A 23976-nucleotide genomic window follows, 5' to 3' on the forward strand; every position below is an offset into this window, starting at 1 on the left:
ATCAGAAAAAATGGTCAAACAAAAAAGTGGATCAGTTCTATTTCGACCGCATCTGGTTACTTTTCTGTCCCCACTTTTAAAATATATGTTATTGTTCCAACCCCGCTTTAATGAGAGTGAAGAACTATATAATCAAACGGATTTTTTTAATTGAATTTTTGATTTGATATCCGATGGACATGTTCGTTGTGGAGAGTTGTGATTGATAATATTTAAGAGCCAGTCAGTCGCAGGATACAAAATAAAGATTTCTTTTAAAAATTGTTTTCTTCGGGAGTTTATCGAGGTTTAACATTTTGTGAATAGTAGACCAATTTTGTTCCATTTTAATCGTTTTTGCCGTATTTTTAGTTCAAACCTTTGTCAATTTTGCTAAAATCTTTTTAACTGTAAACAATTTTGTGAGTGTTTTTACCTATAAACATTAGCGCTAGTGCTAAATTTTGGGGCAGAAATTTGATATTTTAGCCCGCTTTTTTGAAGTTTGCGAGGAAAACAAACCTGAAAACTGCTGAAGCAATCCATTTAAAACGCAAACTGGGCTTTCTTTGTTTCCGTTTTCTAAAAGAGTCTTCTCAACAAAAATTGGTCCTTTCTTGGCCTATTGAAATCGGATATTTGTTTTGATACATTGAAATGTTTCATATGCCAGACTTTCTATTTAAGTTTTTTTTGGATAAATTATGTGTTAAATCTGACACAAAACTATATCGTGGCCATTTTGTCTTCCTGGACTCTCATAAACAAATACATGCCGATTGTATTGAGGCATCAAATTTTTTTCAACACAATTTAACCCCTAATTTTTTAAGTTCATTACTGACGAAAATATTTTCAAATCCGCGTTCAATCAACACAGTTCTAATTTACATGAGAATGAGCTCCAATTTACTTGAAATATTAACCCTTTGAGTACGCGCTCATTGTCTTTAGGGCTTTAAAATATTTTTTTTTCAGAGAAAACTTTAATCGAATTTTGTGTTTCGCTGGCTCTTTTATATTTTTTACAGAGTCATGACTTAGTATGTCTAATCGGAAAATCGAAGTGAGTTCTTTAGTAGGCGCAAATAAAACTACTTGTTTGCAGTTCATCTCTTATGGCTCTTCTGACTTTGTAAATGTTTGAATTAAAAAATGATCATCAAACGTTCTGAAGAAGCCTTTTTATATCGTACTTCTGTTGACCTGAAGCATTGTCTCCGTAAAAACAGCGGGAATTTTTCCAGGTTGATTTTCTTTCTATATTGGTTTTAACTTAACCTAATGGTGTTTCTTGGCTTTGGTACCACGACTTTTGTTAAAAACAGTTGTGATTGTTGTATATTCGCTCATTTTTTAGCTTCATTTTTTTTGCTTCACAATATATTAAATAAACTACATGTCCAGCAGACGTCTATATAATTCGCAACAAAATTAATGTTTTTTGTGAATATATATTTTGGTCCCGACGGCTCCGAAACCGTTATCTTGCAAAATTTTTTAGAAGTTTTATTTTTACATTTGTTCTTGGTTCTTTTTGAAATGGTTCAGGAAATTCTTTTGTTTTTTTTGTAATGGCTCAGAACGAACCAATTCAATAAATCCATATTATGGCTAGTGGTTTTAATGGCCTTCAGTTGCAAAGTTTTCAACTAATACCTGCATTTTTGAACCCTCTGCTGTTTGTTCTTGATTTTTACATCATTTAATTGAGTATCGTTATCGATAGGTGTCATCAATTTTTGCTGAACCAAGCATTTTTTTGTTGAAAGTGTCTTTCTGAAAGTGACATTTCGTTTTCATATTATTATTTGTTTTCTAAACTGGTCTTTTTTTCATGTTTTATTTCGTTTTTTATTTCTCATTGGACCCTTTTAAAGCCGACTTATTAATAATCAAACGAGACCCAGTGAAGAAATAAAGCAATTTCAAAGTTTGATCATACTTTTTAATGGTTTTTAAATGATCATAGTTTTAAGGGCTTCAATACTGTCATTTCGTAAAATAGGTTGTTAAATTTTGAGTTCTTTTCGGTTACGTGCCTATTCCTATTGGATTCTTCTGTCTTTTCACTAAAAACGCGCCTAAATGAATTCCTAAGGAATTACAAGTTATCCTTCTTTTGTTTCTATTTGAAAGCTTTTGGTTTTCAGTACCTTTGAAAGTAATTGTTTTAAAATATCTCAATGGATTTTTGAGCGTTGTCACATTTCATCTCCTTTCATTCAATAGGTAGCTCATTATCTGTAAAGACTGGCCGTATCCTTTTTCCAGCGAGTGAAAATCTAATTTTTATTGAAAATAATGGCTTAAAAAAGGAAAAAATTTTGAGTTTTTCCGCTGCCGCTTTTTTCGAATCATTACGGAGTCTCTTTGAGGAGAGATTTTTTAAAATTAATTTGTTATCTGATGCCTTTTTCATTTTATCATTGTGTTTTCTTTTAAACAAATAAATCGAGTTTTGAGTGTAATCAATGTTTGTTTTACTTGACGTTTAAGCTTCTCTTGTCTTGTAGTTTCATTATTAGCAGGTTTCATCAACACTCTATTGCGGCATTACTCTATTCTTTTATTGGTTTGTTGAACAATATTTGAAGGTTTCAAAGTTTTCTATTTCTTCCACATTTGAGAGACCACTAAGTCAAAAATGCGGATGAACACAATCGGAACATTATTTGCGAACGCACATTACCGAGACGCCTTGTTGCATAGCAATATATATATATATATATATATATATATATATATATATATATAGTGTTACCATGTTAAAAAATGTTAGTAGGTAAAGCAAGTGCGCCTGGGCGGCACTGAATTTGTATGCTCATTATCCTGGAAGGAAAGGAAATGAAATACATTGCATATCTCAAATCGCTACCCTTAATAACTATGTTCTGAAAGTTTAATTGAATTATTAATCACTAATTGATTGAATAAATAAATAAATGACTGATTACATAACTTTACAATCGATGATGAATGTCAATTGATGATTGTCAAAATTACCGTCTGTGTATTGTATATTCGATCGGTAATTTCCGTAACACGATTTGAAACAATTTGTTCCCATAAGAATTTCGCCGAACCTTTGCAAAATGTCTTTTTAACTATTTGTATCATATTAAATGACAGAGCATTATTATTTATAAATGATGCCAAATAAACAGGAAAGTGTTGAGGGGAAAATAATTAAACCATTGAAGTCACTCATAAGATTACGATTATGCGATGATTAAGGCTTTAATTGAACATTAAAAAGTTATCATTATTCCTCTCTATAGGATAGGACAATCAAAGAGGATAAACCCCGGAAGCCCATCTCTTATTGCTCTTGCCGCTTCCGGCGTGACCATTCCACTCAATCGTTTGTAGGCATCCGCACGTTTTTCAGATAGATAGTCGACTTGGAGCAGTTCGCCCATAACTGCTATTACGCAATCAGCGAAGGCCTCATCCCAACCTGCTTCAATCAGGCACTTGTGCCAATACCACAAGTTGACATCGGCAGGGCAGAACTGAAGCTGAGTTATAACTCGAGTAGCGAATATCAAGCAGTTTGTATGATCCATTTGAGTTGCTCGTATCCTGAATTTGCACACAGAATCATCGAGGATAACATTGGCAATACAGCGAGCAGATTTTACGATGTGACCCAAAGGCACCACAGCAACTAAAAAAATCTAGGGAAAATGATTACATCTAAATAAAGTTTTAAGTAAAGTTAATCATGGAAAATATTGCCAAGATCTAGCCATGTTATATGGCAAGATAATATCAAGATATGTACAAACTTGCAAGATCTTTGCATGGGTGTCAAGAAACAAGATCTAGCCAAGATTTCCAAGAAAGATTAACAATGACATGGCAAGATGTACCAAGTATTCAAAATTCAATAGCACCCAAAAACATGAATTAGCACGAAATCATAACATTAAGCAACAATTATTAAGACTAATATATTATATGACTAACAGAAACGGATTCGAGAATCCGAGGACAAAAACGTTTGTTTAAATGCGAAAAGTCTTGAAAAAAGCAACTTGAAAATATAATGTCCAAGAAAAGAGCAATCAAACACTTTGTTTACTTTTTAAGCCTCTCAAATACAGTGAAATTTATATTGCCATGTTTAACCATGATCTTGGCAAGTTTAATCAATAATTTTTCTTGATACAGCTTCATAAGATCATGGCAAGATCTTACAAAGATCTACCAAGAATTTTCGTCCTATCAAGATCTTTGTAAGATAATCCACATTTTGTCAAGACTATCAAGATCTTGCATGTCTTGGCAAGATGTATCAAGTTTCATTTCACTGGGTAATTGCTACTTTTCCGGCGCAATGTTTAGAAAGGTTTGAGTAAATTGTGTTGGCGACGCAATTAAACAACCAGCTTCGGCAGTATAGCCTAAATAAATATTTTGCGCTATTTTTGATGGTTCTGCTCCTGAGCCACAAAAACCTAGTTTATCTGAAATGCTTGATTTGCTGGGGAAATCACTCCAGTTTAAATGGCTTACTTAAATAACGTTTTGAGTCTCAAGATTGAGAGTTTTAACAGAACATCAGAAATCTTGAATTAGTTTAAGGACAAAGAAATTAAGACTGAATTGCAGATTGAATATTATCACACGGTTGTTATCGCCACCGAGAAGTTATCAAACTCCGAGGCGAAGCCGAGGTGTTATGATAACTTCGAGGGCGATAACAACCGTGTGATAATTTTTTTAATCAACACCTGCTGCGATCATTTCAAAATTGAACAAAGTTTCATTGGTTTCTCATTTTTATTTTTGTGGACAATTACACTTTCAAAGGTAAGTGATATTTCTTTGGATCTGTTATTCATTTTGCCCTCATGCACCCCACACCCCTCCCCTCTCCCACACACATACACACACACACACACACACACACACACACACACACACAAACACACGCACACACACACAAACACACACACATACGCACACACAAACAAACACACACAGAGAGACATACACGCACGCACACACGTACACATGCACACATGCACCCAAGTACACACGCACACGCACGCACACACACACACACACACACACACACACACACACACGCACGCACACACACAAACACACACACACACACACACACTTACAAACACAGAGACGCACGTTCACGCGCACGTTCACGCACGCACACACGTACACACACAGACAGACATTCACACGCACACACACACACAATTACACACACACACACACAAACACACACACAGAGACACCAACACGCACGCTCACGCACTCACACACGTACGCACGCACCCCCCCCCCCCCCACACACACACACATACACACAAACAAACAAACACACACGCACACACACACACACACACTAACACACCACAGATAACACACCACACACTCACCAGCACACCACACTCACACCTACCACACACACACACACACACACACACACACACACACACACACACACTACACAAACACACCCACTTACACACTTACACGCAGACACGCACGCATACACACACACCACAGATAACACACTCACCAGCACACCACACACACACACTAACACACCACAGATAACACACTAACACACCACAGATAACACACCACACACTCAACAGCACACCACACTCACACCTAACACACACACACACACACACACACACACACACACACACACACACACACACCCACACACTACACAAACACACCCACTTACACACTTACACGCACACACGCACGCATACACACACACCACAGATAACACACACACACACACACACCACAGATAACACACTCACCAGCACACCACACACACACACATACACACACACACACACCACGCACACACCACACAATCACCACACGCACATAAACACACACACAACACACACACACACACACACACCGCACATAGGCCACCCACGCCACACACAAAACACGCACCACATGCACCACTCACGTTTTTTAGACTACTTTTTATCAAACTGTTTCCATCATTAGACTACGAGTTTCTCACACTCTTTTCTCGCCACTGTTTACTTTGTAACAGTGGCGAGAAAAGAGTGTGAGAAACTCGTAGTCTAATGCTGAATTGTTTTTCCAGTGTCGATCGGGCATTAAAAATTATCACACTGGCATTTTATTTAACTGCTGTTATCGCAACAGGTGTTGATTAAATGAACAAAAATGAAGTCATTAAAATTTCACTTTGTGAATTGATCGAAATTTGTAAAAAAAAGTTTGCAGTAAAGTGAAGAGATTATGATTTAGATATCAGATAAATGACATGTGATCAGATAAGGGATTGAGGAACTGGGGTTAAGTTATACCAAACACGGAGATGAAATACGAAAAAACAAATTTAAAGACAAAATCGGGAATTAGGTTTAAAAAGAATTACAAATGTGAACAGCTAAAGAAAAATCTAAGGAGGATGGTACCAACAGTGTGCCCCAACAAGCGGAAAGATTTTTGGATATGACCAAATTGCAGCATAGAAACTAAATAAATTGAAGAAAAATGCAAATTTGAGTCGCATAGATACAAATCCATCATTACAAACTCAAAAAGCGTGGCCCGAGGAGTCAAAAAGAAATAATATAAAAAACGCTGTTACGTGGGGTGAAAAAAATTAACTTCAAAAAAATTGACATTATTTAACAAGAACGCATGAAAATTAGTAACAATTCCAATTGTAGCGATGAATTATTTCCTCAATACACTCACATTATCAACCAAATCCCCCCGCTGGTCTAGTCCATTTTCATGTACCAAAGTATCTTTTAATTTTATGGATTTCATTTAGATAGTTTCTATCCCAACAGATTTAGCCAAATTACACTGATTCCGAAATCTGAAAATTATATTTTGAATTGTGATTGAAAGATTTCAAAAAGGAATCGTATAATAATGCAGATTGGTATCGTAATAATATTACTACTACTTTCTGTAATTTGTGGGAAAAAATAAATTGAACGGTTAAATCGTAGTTACGAAGAAACCATAGAATTGTTTATTACCAACAAACATCAATAATATGAAAAATTCTAGAGACACAACACTCAACGTTCTTTATCACTGTTAAGATTGGTAATTAGCAAAGTTTTCGTCACTGCTTCTCGCCCCAGAAACATGGATTTAATTCCACCTTTGTTGATTGCGCCGACAGGATATATGGATTATGCTGGAAAAGCTTCAATAGAACAAGGGGTTATTGGTATCATTTTGAAGAGTTGTTAGTTTCAGAAGACGCAATAGTTTTTCATATTTTAAAAAGTTTTCAGATTCGTTTTCTACCGATTTTGAGTTACTTTTGCAGTTCTCTAGAATTTTAAAGTGCCCGATTCTAGGGCACAAAATGCAGTGTATTCAAGTAATGAGGTGAAGGTTCAATCTTGTTTCCCCGCAGTTTTAACGTCGTTCAGTTTTTTGATGTTGGAGTACTTCTTGTACTACGTTGTATCCCTTTATTGAAGTTGGACCTTTGATTTACATGCTAATTAATTATGGACAAATCTAACTGCAGTCTAACTTGAACGTTTTTTATTATGCTGCAGATTGAGTTTTTTATGAGGTGCTTTAATCGTTGTCACGGGTTTCCTTGATGACATTCACTTGTGGTCTCATCCCTACACACTAACTTCTGAAAACATAATAGTCAAGATTTGTTCGAAGTTGACCAAAAAGCTTTTTCTTGTTTCGGTACTTTGTAGTCCTAGGACACTATTTACATTTGGAGTCGAAACAATTTTTGTTTCGAGGCTCAGAGTTTTGGTTATCTAGAATAATTCTTTTCGTTAGGTTTTGAGATCCGTTCTTTTGTGGCCCCAGATTACTAGGAGAAATTCTGTTTTACAGAGTATTGTGATATATAAACTGCACAAGTTGTGGCTACAAAAAAATAATGATAGATCCAAGTTTGTTCAGGCTCAGTCATATAAGTTTGTCTTTAATAAACCCAAAAAACAGATTATTTTGAGAGAACAAGCAGAAATTTTTGAGCTGAAATTCTCTGGCTGTTTTTTTGCTATTAGATTATTCATTATTAATTTTTTCTCTTTCGTTTTGCAGTTGATTGTTCATCTCCAATTTTTTTCATCATGGGTCCTTAAAAAAGTGATTTTCTTAACTGTTTTGTTTCTTTCCTGATTGAAATCACAGTTGATTTGGACGCATTTGCTCATTCCCGTAACTGACGCAACTGAGTTACAGTATTGAATCAGATAGTCTTCCTGTAAAACTTCATAAGTTTTCCAGTTAGTAAAACTTTTAATAATTTTTGGCAAAGGTTTCTGACTTATTTTAGTTTTGTTTAATACAAATAATGATTTGTATAGAACCATTAGCAAGAAATACTTTCTTCAAAAAGGCTGCTTCGGTAACTGCTTAGAGACCCTTCGAGAATAAAGGGTTTTGAAATTTTTGGTCGTTCTATAGATTCCATCGGGGTTCTGCTATTTACTACGACCAAAAACAACTACACGTTTTAAACTTGGACTATATTGTTGCTTTCATATCGTACTTTTTCGGATCTTGCTTAGGAAAGAAGTCTCATGAGGCATTTATCAACTCAAGTGTTTTTTTTTCAAAACTCTGTCACAGACACCCACACACACACACCACACACACAAACACACACTCACACACACAAACACACCACACACACACACACACGAACACACACACACACACACCCACATATATGTATATATATATATATATATATATATATATATATATATATATATATAATCATACACACACACTTTCTGGAAAAAAAACCTTTCGCTCACGTTTTCAAATGGCTCTTTCGAGAGTTCCTGCCAAATATTAGATACTTTTTTTCAGATAAGCGATAACAAAATGTGAGATTTTTGCTGCATGCTTAATAACTGAATTGTTAAAATAATCGTCTCATTGTATAGAAGAGCTAAATTTTTTGTAACAGTTTGTTACTGTTGTGTTAAAATAAAAAATGTCAGTTCTTGACAAAATGGAATTGGTATAATGGAATTGGTTGTTACAGTTTTTTCGTAATTTGAGAAAACCTTGAAAAATTTGATCAACAGTGCAAAAAAGGATGCAAGAAACTCTGTTTTATTAAAATGGTGAAATGGCCAGCTCTCTGAATATTGTCTGGCCCAAGTTTAACCAGTGGTTACGTAGATAGCCTCAATTTTCAAACTTTCATAAGAAGTGATTGAATATTGCAACGATATTAGAGATCATTGAAAACTTATATGGACACTCAGCATTGCGCCTAATAGAACTTCAAAAAACTAAAGATGTCATTATTCAAAATTAGATGATGTATTTGACACCTCGAATAAGCTATTGATACTGATAATTTTAGCGAAATATGAAAGCTCTCCGCCTATGATCAGATCTTCCAGACCGAAGTACCCCTCCAATCACACGAGTTGACTTTTGATGAGACCTAAATCATACCATGGTCCAGACAATTGTGCGCTCGAACCGCTTGCCCAGACCCTGAGCTTCGGTCGGGGAACACGGGTGTGTATTTGAGTGGAACTGATTAAATCACACACGCATTCACACAATTCAGTCGGTTTTGATTTTCAAGTTTAATTTCTAAAAGCACGCGTTTTTTTAGCAGAAGCCTAAAGCAAGACTATCGATATGAAATATAACCTTAAACTAGATTACATCATCGTTGCACTTTGCAACATTTAACCGTTTTTCTCCTTCTTTCTACTTTTTTACTTTTGGCTGTGTTATGCAGATGGAAGTGACATCCTCAAACTGCGATGGGAGTCTTGTGGCTTGCAATTCTGAAAAGGTGAGCGTATAAAGCATGGACGTTCGTTTTTTTTTCACTCAAAAACCGAGCAACAAGAACAAGAAATTGCTAAATAACGTGAAACTCAAAAACATTAACGATGGCCTTTGATCTCAGGAAAGGTAATCCAGACTGTGTGCTTATTTCCAATACCCCATTTGAAGCAAGGGAAAGCGTAGACGTCGCCTGAGACAATCTGAATTCTTTTCAACTACTTTTTGAAATCAAAATTCATTAAAATTGATAAAAGCTTGCTACCTATTATTCAGTAACAATGTCACAATAAATTCCACTGTTAGCTGTAATTTCATCTTCTACCAGGAAAAATTTATATATTCAGGAAACGCAGGAGTCTTCGAATTAAAAAAAAATGATTAAATAAATGTTCAAATATACGAATCACTGCCTGAATGTGAACAGGGAATACGTAACGAGGCACACAAACGAGACATGATCACGAGCGCCAACAATTGTGTGGTCTCAGTTTTGGTTCATGTTGGACGCGAAAAAACGAAGTTTGGCAAAGTACAAGAAATTTAGGAGTTGGACAAGTTAGAAGCTATCAAAAAATACAAGCAACTGACCGCAACGGCAACGAAAAATTATCACCGCAAAACAAACGCCACTGCTTCGGTAGAGAGTAGTGGAACTTATGTGAACTTAGTATACCAACTTAACCGTTCTGCTTTGATTAAATTTAGTGAGTTTTCAAATATTTCGGTTCAAAACTAAATTGATTTCTCGCGGGAATATAGAAACACTTGGTAAGAACAAAGCACAAACTGATTAATCTAGCTGAATATTGATAAAATTACTTTTTAAGGCTTCTAGGAACCTGTCAGTGATCTCCGTTTGTGCCTTTCAACCTAGTTGCAACCTCTGCAACCTGCAAATATTGGAAGAAGAAGAGATGAAGCCTAAAAAAGAGTCTGCTATTTCCGCGGAGCTTTTAAAGCAACTAGGAACACTCTAAAAAAACTATCAAGTACTTATTGCTCTTTTGATCTTTCCTGATCAATTCTCTGGCAGTTTCCTAAAATTTTCTGGTTTTTTTGTCCTCAAAAGTATTAGTTTTTTGCATGTGCTTTTTTCCAGTTAAAAAAATGCGCTGTTAGGATGATGTCCTGATTAAAACCAGTGAGTCATAATGCTATAAACGCAGAAAAAAGAACATGAGAATGTTTCAAAGAACAAAGACACTTCTAGTTAAACAGGAAAGGAGTGGATACTTCTTCAAATCTTTCGCTCTTTAACAAAAAAGTTTGACGAACTCAAAATTGTTATTTGTCAAACAGAGGTTGAACCAAGGGCGACCTGCCTCACTGAAACTTGGTTAAAAATAGCTTCGAAAGCAATTCTTTTGCCCTGCAAAACTACCTCCATATAAAAATATCCAACAGAAAAAAGGGAATGGTTATGTTGGTATTTTTGTACCCAAAATTATGACAAAGAAAATAATGGTAACGGCTGATACAAACAGGCTGCAGGCGATTAGTTTGAAGTTTAAAACTTGCTTAAAACACACTCAGTGACCAGTTTGTACATTCCGCCCACCGATACAAACGCGGAAACCTTTAAAAACATTCGTTCTACTTTGATCAACTAAGTATAACATCCCGTACTTTTCTTTGTTTGATTGTTAACTTTTGTTTCTATCTGAAAAAAAGGCGAAATTGAGGATGATAATTTATGAAGGCTTTGGTTTTTGGAGACCCTCAAACTCCAACGCGCGAAACAACTAAGACAAAAACATGTATTGATTTTTTTTGATAATTTCAAAGCAAATGCTTTACTGAGAACACTAAAAATCAGCGACTACTACACGGTGGAGTTAGAGTTTTTGAAATGAGAGACAAAATCTGAAAGTTTTCTAAAACTGATAAGAAATTGAAATAAACTAGGTACTAATCATCTCATCAAGCTCAACTTTGTTCTTCACAAAATATTTGAATCAGTGAGAGGCCGATAATTAAAAAGTGGCACTAACAGGTTTGCAGGGATAATAAAATGAGGGACGAGTTGAGGCACGGAAAACATTTTTACGACAAAAGTAATCAAAACTAAGGGGCCAGAAAAACTGGATTGCTAAAGAAGTAAGAAAATCTTTAGCTTAAAATACCAACTCCTGAAATGTTACTTTACAACAAAGTCCCAATTTATTATATAGCGTACAAAAAGCAGTCTGATTTGTTGAAGAAAATATTTCGAGGGAAGATGTTAGATTTTTATGGAAAACAAATACTGACAGAAGCTGGAAACAGAAACCAAATTTTCTTTTCAGTTTGTTAACGGAGGAGTCAACATCAGTGGGTATGAAAAAAAGTAGGAAACAATTTTATTGGAGATTATCCTGGTAAATTTATTAATTTTTTCGATACAGTAGGAGCTGACTTATAAAAAAATTTGCTTTCATCAAAACTGACACAGAGAGCAAAACAAACAAACTCCATGTTTTTCCAAGAAAATTGACATAGAACAGGAGTAATGTGTATATGGAGGCCTCCGTGCCTTAGAGGCAGCGGGACAGCCTCCATATACACATTACTCTAATTCCATTTATATTTCACTCTATATTCCAATTCTTATACAATTAAAAACTATCATTTCTTTTCTCACTTAGTGCAAACCACTAGTGTCGAGTTAAGCTGGTAATTAACCGTTATCAGACGGGTAGTTTGGGTTTTATCCCCACTGAATCCGGTGGACGTCCCCAGATACTAGTATAAAACTAGTGAGACCGTGTAAAAAGCACGTAAAACCAACTTGCGCAAAAAAAACCAGCTTAACTCTTTTATAAATTTTTAAATTTTGCTAATATTTATATGATATTAGTTGTAGAATCTAAACTCACCACTACTACTGTTAATACCTTTATCATCAAATGGATCTATAGCTATGTTATACTGTTCCTTAGTTTCTAAATGATGCCTTTTGCTATCAATAGTATAATTAGTTACAGATTTACTTTTACCTTCATATATAGCATTAGTATGGTCTTCCAAATTAATTTGGTTTCTAATAGTAACTTTAGTTATTCCTTTTAACTTCTTTTCTTCTCCTTTAACTGTATTAAAACAGTATGCTTTAGCTTTAAAGAAACAAGCTTCTATAATAGTATCATTAGGTATTTCATCTTTCATCTTACCTAACTCATTATTATGCAATAAACCTTTTATCTTATTCATTTCTTTTTCTATAGTACTATCCAATGGAACATTTGTTTATAAATATACTATCAGTATCTCTGTAATGATAACTACAATCTAACTCTTTTTCGAGGTATTCATATATGGCTCTATACATAAACAGATTAGCTGTTTCTAATATAACAAAACCAATATAGTTAAACTTATCTAACCTAACATTACTTCTTGTTTTATGTACAGCTACTAGATCATCATCAAACTCTACAACAAATTTAAAACCAATATTTTCTACTAATTTAACATATCTATCTACATCATTAACTAACTCTACATCTTGACTACTGTATATATTTTCTATTGTTTTTTCGTAGAGGGCATTATTCATCAGTTTAAAGAATACATGTCCCAATTTATCACACTTAGCTTTAGCTTCCTTTCTTTTCTGAATATAAACTCAATATAAGGCTTTAACCATTCACTCTTACTATACTCTAACTTTTGCCTAATTGTAATATCATCCAATCTTAAACCATTACTTAAAAACCAATCTAACATCTCTCCATCTATTACCTAGTTTTCCTTATCTGTTAACTTTCACATCAAATTCTCATTAGGTTTATATCCTTTCTTTTTGTTTTCATTTTGATAATCTGTTAACTGATCAATGTTTGCTTTAGTCTTTTCAGGAAAGAATTGATACTTCTTTGTTTTCTGGTTCAACTCATCATTATACTTTATATCAATGGTATAGATATATCCAGTATTAGAGCTAGATCGAGTATAGTCGAGATCTGCGAAACCAGTTTCTGAATTGTAAAATACTTTGATCTCACCAGTAGGTAAAGCTTGAACCATAGCAGAAGCGTATAATGAGTTAAAGTCTAAATACTTTAAATAACTCTCTTTCCCTGTATACTCAGGATCTATTTCTTTACTTTTACATTTTACATGACAATCACATAATACTGAAGCTAACCCACCTCTGATACCATGTTGTGTTGTATCATAAATATTAACCGTATTTTCTTTATAATATTTAAGTATAACATTAGTATATTTCAATCCACATAACCAAGTTAATCCAGGAGTAGAATATGTGTAACAAGGATCTATTTCATTATATTTTAAACACTTATCTCTAAACTTCTCAAATACATCTACTGATGATAACACACCTGTTTTAAGATATAACATCATATAATCCTTTATTGTCTTACATCCAGTATTATTCCAACAATCTATTGCTTGCTTATGTACTTTATCTGTAATACCACCTTGTTTCAACTTAGAATAGAATGCTTCCTTAGGTGGTAAAATTGTTTCATGTAGTTTGTCTATACTATCAAACCATTCATATGGGAATATACCTTTACGTCTCTCTAACCCAAATTTGTTTAATGTTACACACTTTTTATTACTCAATGTTTTACTTATAGCATCTAAGCTAAGTGGATGGAAGTACCTAAACATATCTAATGCCTTTGCATAACCCATATCAAAACTAATATAATTCTCATCAGTTTTAGTTAATATTTTAAGTCTAATCTTCTTTGCTAGTTTAGTTATAAATAAATGATTATCAAAATTAATAGAATTAAATGCATATATTGGTACAAATGTATTCTTAGCTTGGAGGGTATATTTAATGTGAGCATAACCTCTAAATTTACCATTTAGATGATCGCGATCTCTTAGAATTTCAGTACCCAAGTTCTCTCTACAGTAGAAACACTGAGCAGTAAGTGGAGTAATAGTCCCTTCTTTCATTGGAATACTTATACTAAATATATCTTTAAATAATTTATTATAATAACTCATCTTTCCTATAAACCAATCAACAACATCTTCACCACAGTAAAATTCATACTTATCTTCTAATATATTAGGATAATCACTTTTTATATATAAACCACAAGCAATGGGAAGATGTTTTTTATTCTTGTTTGATTTATTACCATCTTTTATTATACATTCAAAATCATAATACATAGCAAATGGTACTCTGTTTTGATAATGGAACGCATCAAACTTTAGATGTTCATCTTTATGGAATGTTCTTCTTCCAGTATTATTACACATCTATAAATGTTTATTTAATGCATGTTCAGTTAGAAATGATACACAACATTTTAGACATGGATAACATTTATGTTTAGGTGATTTTCTTAATAAGAATGTTACATCTTTACATAGTAGATAATGATTATCCCAGTATAGAATATTACAACCTTTAGGATCATTATGATTGATTATTACAGGATTAATAGTTTTATTTTTAATTAGATTATACACAATAAATAATACTTTATCTTTATTCAATTCTTGTATATTCTGCAAATCTTTATGTCAGTAGGTAGGTGGTGTCTTTGGTAGTTTTAACTCATTAATATATTCTGGTTTATTATAATTACCAACTCTATAGTGATGGTCTTTAGCAGGATGTAGATAAGCAATTAAACATCACAATAATTATTTATTATCAGTGTTCTTTTTATTAAGTATATATCTAGATGTGAATGGTAACCCAGTTGTACATCCACCTGTGGGATGAAACCTATATATATATATATATATATATATATATATATATACCTTGTTCTTTTGATAAATCTTTGCCTACTCCAACCAGATTGATTCATCTCTTGTTCTTGCACTCTAGTCTCTAGTTCATTATTCAACATATTCAAGTCCTGAGGACCATTATATTGTCTAGTCATTAGTCTAAATGTGAATTCGTTTTCTTCTAAAATATCATCGGTAGGTTTTGGTATACTTAACTACATCAAAGTTGTTAAATTTGATATGGGGATGTATGTTATACATTGCCTCTAATACATTCAATTAATTAATATCTTCATAATTACTACTTGTTATCATTATTTGATTATGCTTCATGTTATGATCTAATCAAAATTCATGAACTTTATCTCGCCACCTCTCATCAACAAGTTTTTTCTGTTTAGCATTTTCTTAATGTTCATCTGATTCAATGTGTTCATTTTTATTGTTATATCTAGTATTACATATATCAGAATAACCTGAGCTGTCTTTGGTTATTTTTTTAGTTATTCCCTCACAATTATCTAGATGCATCTTTGTTTTAAAAAGTTGTTCCACACTATATTGACTTAGACTGGTCTTGCATGTTATACATTCAAACCTATCTCCATTCTTTATTATCTCTCCATCATTTAGTCTTACATTATTCCTATGTTTTAATGTTGTCACATATTTATTATAAGCAGTACTATTTTCAATATACATATCGCAAATACCACAATACTTTATTCCTTTTAGTTCAGAATACTGTTCATCTATCTTTTGTTCTATATTTTCATTAGTAACTTTTATTCCATCCTCATTAGTACTCTCAAAAATTTTATTTCCTTTATATAATCGTACATTATTTTTATGTTTAAGTGACTGAATGTGTCTAAGATAATTCTTTTGAGTTACTTCTTGATTGCAAGCTTCACATTGAAACTTATTAGTTTTTGGTTTTTGAGTACAGATAAAATCAATAGATGAAGATGATACTCTATCTGAGTCTAAATTTTAATCTCTATCTGAATCTTTAGATTGAGCTTGCTCACTACCAGATTGATCTAAGTCTTTGGATGATTCTTTATCTGGATCTCTATCTGGATTTCTATCTGGATCTCTATCTGGATCTCTATTGGTGTAACCACTTCGTGAATCTGTATCTAAATCTGGATAATATTTTGCTTCAACCTTTCGCAATGATTCACGCATATCTCCATCTTGTTGTTTTAATTTTGTAACCTGTTTATCATGCAACTCTTTTATTCCTTCATTCATTTGATTAAACCTTCTGATTGCTTTTAAACCTTTTTCTGCTTCCCTCTTTTGTTCTTCTTAATCTACAGGTTTGATTTCTTCCCTTGGTTTGTTTTTTTCTAACATTTGAAAAGCTGTGCTACTAGCACTAGATTGAGTTTGTCCACACCCAAATTGGACTTGACCATGAGATTGAGCTCGCTCACTTCCAGATTGGACTTGTCCATGAGATTGGGGTCGTTCACTTCCAGATTAGACTTGTTCATTTGCAGATAGGGGTTGTTCACTTCTGGAATCAAAGATTCCGTTGTTTTCTAGATGAGTCTTTTTCAAAGGGAAAATTTGAAAAATTATTTATATATCTTTTCAATACTATAAAAATGATTGGTACTAAATGTGACAAGTGTAAGGATAAGGCTTGGTGTTGGAGTTGTGATGAGTGCCAAAATAAACAACTCTCATATTTTGTATGTGATATGATTATAACCTATAGAGAAAGACACGCCCATATGTCTGCTCACCTTTAGGATATACATCAGTATCTAGTATGGTTGGTTCCCAGATTGAAGCTAATTCATAATTAAACATTTACTTATATAGTAAGCTTATATCTTAGATTTAGATTTATTCATATTATTTATTTAAGTCCAAGTCTAAGTCTAAAGTCTCAGTCTAGTCTAAGTCTATGTATATATCTAAGTCTATATCTAAGTTTATCAGGAACCTACTTCGCAGATGGCAATATCTAAGTCAGGTTTCCCTCATTTAAAATGCTTCTCGTCTTCCTACTCGTTATTATGTTACTAATTATGATTTTAATTTTTTATTGGAATTGTGATCCATATTCCGATACAAGGAAAAGATTTAAAGGGTATAAGAATGTGTTCCCCGAAACATTTGAAATGAAAAAACAAAACTTTATTATTTTATTATTTATTGTCCATCTAATTCTGGTAAAACATCATTCATTAAAGAGTATTGTAGCTTATATGAAACAATTAATGTATTCTGTGTTGATACCAGAGAGTGGACGGGGTAAAATAGATATAGTGTCAATGAATAAGATTCATTGCAGATTTTAGAAGACTTTGCTAATAGCAGTGTTATATTTGAGGATATGGGGGATAAAATTAGAATGCCAGCGGTAGATAACTTTTATTCTTCGGGAAGACATCACAATATTAATATAAAATCTGTAGGTCATACTGTAACAGATTTAAACGTAAAAGCAAGAGAGAATTCCCGCTCCATATTCATTACTTTAAATAGCTCACATCTATTCTTTGAAAGAGTACAAGAGAAATTTAAAATTGATTGTAATCTAAATAGATTTAAACAATATAAATATGGTATAGTAAACTATAATATTGTTGATGACTATTATATTGTATTAGATAAAGATAAAAATGTTGCTTATGATTCCAGAATGGGCGATCTTGACATTGAGAAACATATTGATAAAACTTCGCTAATGGTAGGGAATATGATATATTAAGTAGAAATTTAATAGATAGAATCATAGAACGAACACATATTAAACCAAAAGAGATAATATTTTATTTTGATGAATATTTAAAGTTCAAAGGAATAAATATTACTTTTGATTTTTATAAATCATAAAGGAAGATAATAGGTATACTTAAGGAGATACTTGGTGCATATTATGCTGTATTTGGTGTTATTGGTGTATTAGGAATTATATATACCTACATTCAAAAATATACCAATGTTTATAATAAAAATAAAAAAAAAATATTATTAACAATTTAAATTTATTGGATACAAAAGAAGGGCAAGTTTGAATTAAATGATGGAAAGAAGATATCAGTAGGTTATGGTTTAGTGGAAGAAATGAAGCAAGGGATGTATTATCTATATTAGCAATTTCTCTTGTAAGTATTTATGTAACACATGTTGAAATTAATCGTCCCATCGATGTGTAGAGAATGCAATATTGATTTGATCAATGATGATGGAAGTCCCGAAGATGAACTAATGTATCATTATAATAGGTTTCATAATAAATTATCTAATAGATGTAGGAAAAGTATGCAAAAACTATATAGCGGTTATCATTTTCAGGATAGATGTATAGATAAACGTACATGTATCATATTACCAGTACTTAGTTAATTTGATTATACTGATACTAATAATAATAATAATAATAATAATAATAATAATAATAATAATAATAATAATAATAATAATAATAATAATAATAATAATAATAATAATAATAATAATAATAATAATAATAATAATAATAATAATAATAATAATAATAATAATAATAATAATAATAATAATAATAATAATAATAATAATAATAATAATAATAATAATAATAATAATAATAATAATAATAATAATAATAATAATATTAATAATAATAATAATAATAATAATAATAATAATAATAATAATAATAATAATAATAATAAAACTAATAATAATAATAAAAATAATAATAATAACAATAATAATAATAATAATAATAATAATAATAATAATAATAATAATAATAATAATAATAATAATGATAAAGATGATGATAAAGATATTGATTTAAATATGATTTTAAATGAACTGAAAGATAATATTAATGAAGATTTGAAAGCTTATATTAGAAGTGATTCAAAACTAGAGATCATTAATGAATTAAAACTAGAGATTAAAAATGAATTAAAAAAAGAACTTACAAAAGAAATAGGAGGTTGAGCTATAAATAATAATAAGACTCCTTATAAAGAAATTAAATCAACTAGGACTTGTTGTGATTGCAAAATTGAAAAGAATAAAGATTGTTTTATTATAAGACTGGAGGTTCAAGTAAAGAGTGTTCCTCTGAAAGGGTTACATGTCCATGTTGTGATATTTCATTGAACAGATCATCCCTTAAAAAACATATGAAGAGACCCCATACAATCCAAAATGAAAATTCTTCATAAAAAATAATGATGAGTCATAAATATTTCTCTCATTGTAGTCATAAAGAAAATATATATCTTTTACTTTATTAGTTACAAAATAACAAAGATAACAAGAATTATACATGTAGTACATTCTTAGTAATTCCGCACGTGTGCGGAATTACTAAGAATGTAATACATGTATAATTCTTGTTATCTTTGTTATATTGTAACTAATAAAGTAAAAGATATATAGTTTGCTTTATGACTATAATGAGAGAAATATTTATGACTCATCATTATTTTTTATAAAAAATTTTCATTCTGGTTTGTATGGGGTCTCTTCATATGTTTTTTAAGGGATGATCTGCTTAATGAAATATCACAAAATGGACATGTAACCCTTTCAGAGGAACACTCTTTACATCAACCTCCAGAAATATAAAAACGATCTTTATTCGTCTCAATTTTGCAATAACAACAAGTCCTAGTTGATTTAATTTCTTTATAAGAAGTCTTAATATTATTTATAGCTCCACCTCCTATTTCAGTTGTACGTTCTTTTTTTATTTCTTTTCTAATCTCCAGTTTTAATTCATTAATGATCTCCAGTTTTAAATCACTTTTAGTATAAGCTTTTAAATCTTCGTTAATATTATCTTTCAATTCTTTTAAAATCTTATTTAAATCAATATCTTTATCATCATCTTTATCATTATTACTATTATTATTATTATTATTATTATTATTATTGGTATTATTATTATTATTATTATTATTATTATTATTATTATTATTATTAATATCAGTATAATCAAATTAACTATGTACTGGTAGTATGATACATGTACGTTTATCTATATTTCTGTCCTTAAAATGATAACCGCTATATAGTTTTTGCATACATTTCCTACATCTATTAGATAATTTATTATGAAACCTATTATAATGATACATTAGTTCATCTGCGGGACTTCCATCATCATTGATCAAATCAATATTGCATTCTCTACACATCGATGGGACGATTAATTTCAACATGTGTTACATAAATACTTACAAGAGAAATTGCTAATATAGATAATACATCCCTTGCTTCATTTCTTCCACTAAACCATAACCTACTGATATCTTCTTTCCATCATTTAATTCAAACTTGCCCTTCTTTTGTATCCAATAAATTTAAATTGTTAATAATATTTTTTTTTTATTTTTATTATAAACATTGGTATATTTTTGAATGTAGGTATATATAATTCCTAATACACCAATAACACCAAATACAGCATAATATGCACCATGTATCTCCTTAAGTATACCTATTATCTTCCTTTATGATTAATAAAAATCAAAAGTAATATCTATTCCTTTGAACTTTAAATATTCATCAAAATAAAACATTATCTCTGTTGGTTTAATATGTGTTCGTTCTATGATTCTATCTATTAAATATCTACTTAATATATCATATTCCCTATCATTAAACGAAGTATTATCAATATATTTCTCAATGTCAAGATCGCCTATTCTGGAATCATAAACAACATTTTTATCTTTATCTAATACAATATAATAGTCATCAACAATATTAGAGTTTACTTTACCATATTTATAATGTTTAAATCTATTTAGATTACAATCAATTTTAAATTTCTCTTGTACTCTTTCAAAGAATAGATGTGAGTTATTTAAAGTAATGAATATGGAGGGGGAGTTCTCTTGCTTTTAAATTTACATCTTTTACAGTATGACCTACAGATATTATATTAATATTGTGATGTGTCCCCGAAGAATAAAAGCTATCTACCACTGGCATTCTAAGGTTATCCCCCATAGCATCAAATATAACAAGGCTATTAGCAAAGTCTTCTACATTTTTCAATGGATCTAATTCATTGACACTATATCTATAATGCCCGTCCACTCTCTGGTATCAACACAGAATACATTAATTGTTTCATATAAGCTACAATACTCTTTAATGAATTATGTTTTACCAGAATTAGATAGACTATAAAAAATAAAGTTTAAAGTTTTGTTTTTTCATTTCAAATAATTCGGGGACAACATTCTTATACCCCTTAAATCTTTTCCTTAAATCGGAATATGGATCATAATTCCAATAAAAAATTAAAATAATAAATATTAACATAATAACTAGTGGGAAGACGAGAAGCATTTTAAAAGGGGGAAACCTGGCTTAGATATAACCATCTGTGAAGTAGGTTCCTGATAGCTTAGACTGAGACTTTAGATTTAGACTTAGACTTAAATAAATAATACGAATTAATCTATGTCTAAGATATCAGCTTAGTCTATAAGTAAATGTTTAATTATGGATTAACTTCAATCTGGGAACCAATTTCGCTGATATTATACTTCCTTGCATAATCTATAAATATTTCTTTAGTATGTCTAAATCTAAATCTATTTAGATGTAAGCATAACCTACAAGTGTAATGTTTAAATCTGAAGTAAGATATATGTTTAGTTACTTTGCACCTTCTACATACTAGATACTGATCTAGATACTTAAAGTGAGCAGACATATGGGCTTGTCTTTCTCTATAGGTTATAATCATATCAAATACAAAATATGAGAGTTTTTTATTTTGGAACTCATCACAACTCCAACACCAAGCCTTATCCTTACATTTGTCACATTTAGTACCAATCATTTTTATAGTATTGAAAAGATATATAAATAATATTTCAAATTTTCCTTTAAAAATGACTCATCTAGAAAACAACGGAATCATTGATTCCAGAAGTGAACAACCCCTATCTGCAAATGAACATGTCTAATTTGGAAGTGAACAACCCCAATCTCATGGACAAGTCCAATCTGGAAGTGAGCGAGCTCAATCTCATGGACAAGTCCAATTTGGGGGTGGACAAACTCAATCTAGTGCTAGTAGCACAGCTATTCAAATGTTAGAAAAAAAACAAACCAAGGGAAGAAATCAAACCTGTAGATAAAGAAGAACAAAAGAGGGAAGCAGAAAAAGGTTTCAAAAGCAATCAGAAGGTTTAATCAAATGAATGAAGAAATAAAAGAGTTGCTCAGTCTAAAGATTCAGATAGAGATTCAAATTTAGACTCAGATAGAGTATCATCTTCATCTATTGATTTTATCTGTACTCAAAAACCAAAAACTAATAAGTTTAAATGTGAAGCTTGCAATCAAGAATTAACTCAAAAGAATTATCATAGACACATTAAATCACTTAAACATAAAAAGAATGTACGATTATATAATAGAAATAAAATTATTGAGAGTGCTAATGAGGATTGAATAAAAGTTACTAATGAAGATACAGATTAAAAGATAGCTGAGCAGTATTCTGAACTAAAGGGAATAAAGTATTGTGATAGTTGTGATATGTATCTTGAAAATAGTACTGCTTATAATAAACATGTGACAACATTAAAACATAAGAATAATTTAAGACTAAATGATGGAGAGATAATAAAGAATGAAGATAGGTTTGAATGTATAACATGCAATACTAGTCTAAGTCAATATAGTGTGGAACAACATTTTAAATCAAAGATGCATCTAGATAATGTTGAGGGAATAACTAAAAAAATAACGAAAGAAAGCTCAGGTTATTGTGATATATGTAATACTAGATATAACAATAAAAATGAACACATTGAATCAGTTGAACATGAAGAAAATGCTAAACAGAAAACACTCGTTGATAAGAAGTGTCGAGATAAAGTTAATGAATTAGGATTAGATCATAACATGAAGCATAATCAAATAATGATAACAAGTAGTAATTATGAAGATATTAAATTCTTGAATGTATTAGAGGCAATGTATAACATACATCCCCATATTAAGTTTAACACCTTTGATGTAGTTAGGTATACAAAATATACAGATGATAATTTAGAAGAAAACGAATTCACTTTTAGACTAATGACTAGACAATATAATGGTCCTCATGACTTGGATATGTTAATAAAGAACTAGAGAATAGAATGCGAGAACAAGAGATGAATCAATCTGGTCGGACTATGCGAAGATTTATCAAAAGAACAATGTATTTACATAGTTTTTATCCAACAGGTGGATGTACGACTGAGTTACCATTCACATCTAGATATATAATTAATATAAAGAATACTGATAACAAATGTTTATTGTGGTTTTTGATTGCTTATCTACATCCTGCTAAAGACCATCACTATAGAGTTGGTAATTATAATAAACCAGAATATTTTAATGAGATAAAACGACCAAAGACACCACCTACCTACTGACATAAAGATTTGCAGAAAATACAAGAAATGAATAAAGATAAAGTATTATTTAATGTGT

The 23976-nt window shown here is 31.4% G+C and overlaps 1 protein-coding gene across 1 annotated transcript in view; it reads right to left on the reverse strand.

Annotated features, from left to right (window-relative positions):
- Window positions 1-2867: 2867 nt before the first annotated feature.
- LOC142354741 (uncharacterized) overlaps window positions 2868-23976 on the reverse strand; it is a 29215-nt gene continuing 8106 nt past the window's right edge. Inside the window, exon 3 of the mRNA XM_075407123.1 lies at window positions 2868-3649. Within this exon, the coding sequence (XP_075263238.1) occupies window positions 3255-3649 (395 nt within the window). The 3' untranslated portion in view covers window positions 2868-3254. The remainder of the gene's footprint in view (window positions 3650-23976) is intronic.

This window comes from Convolutriloba macropyga, chromosome 15 (assembly GCF_964194025.1).
Source record: "Convolutriloba macropyga chromosome 15, txConMacr16.3, whole genome shotgun sequence".
Lineage (NCBI taxonomy): Eukaryota > Metazoa > Xenacoelomorpha > Acoela > Convolutidae > Convolutriloba > Convolutriloba macropyga.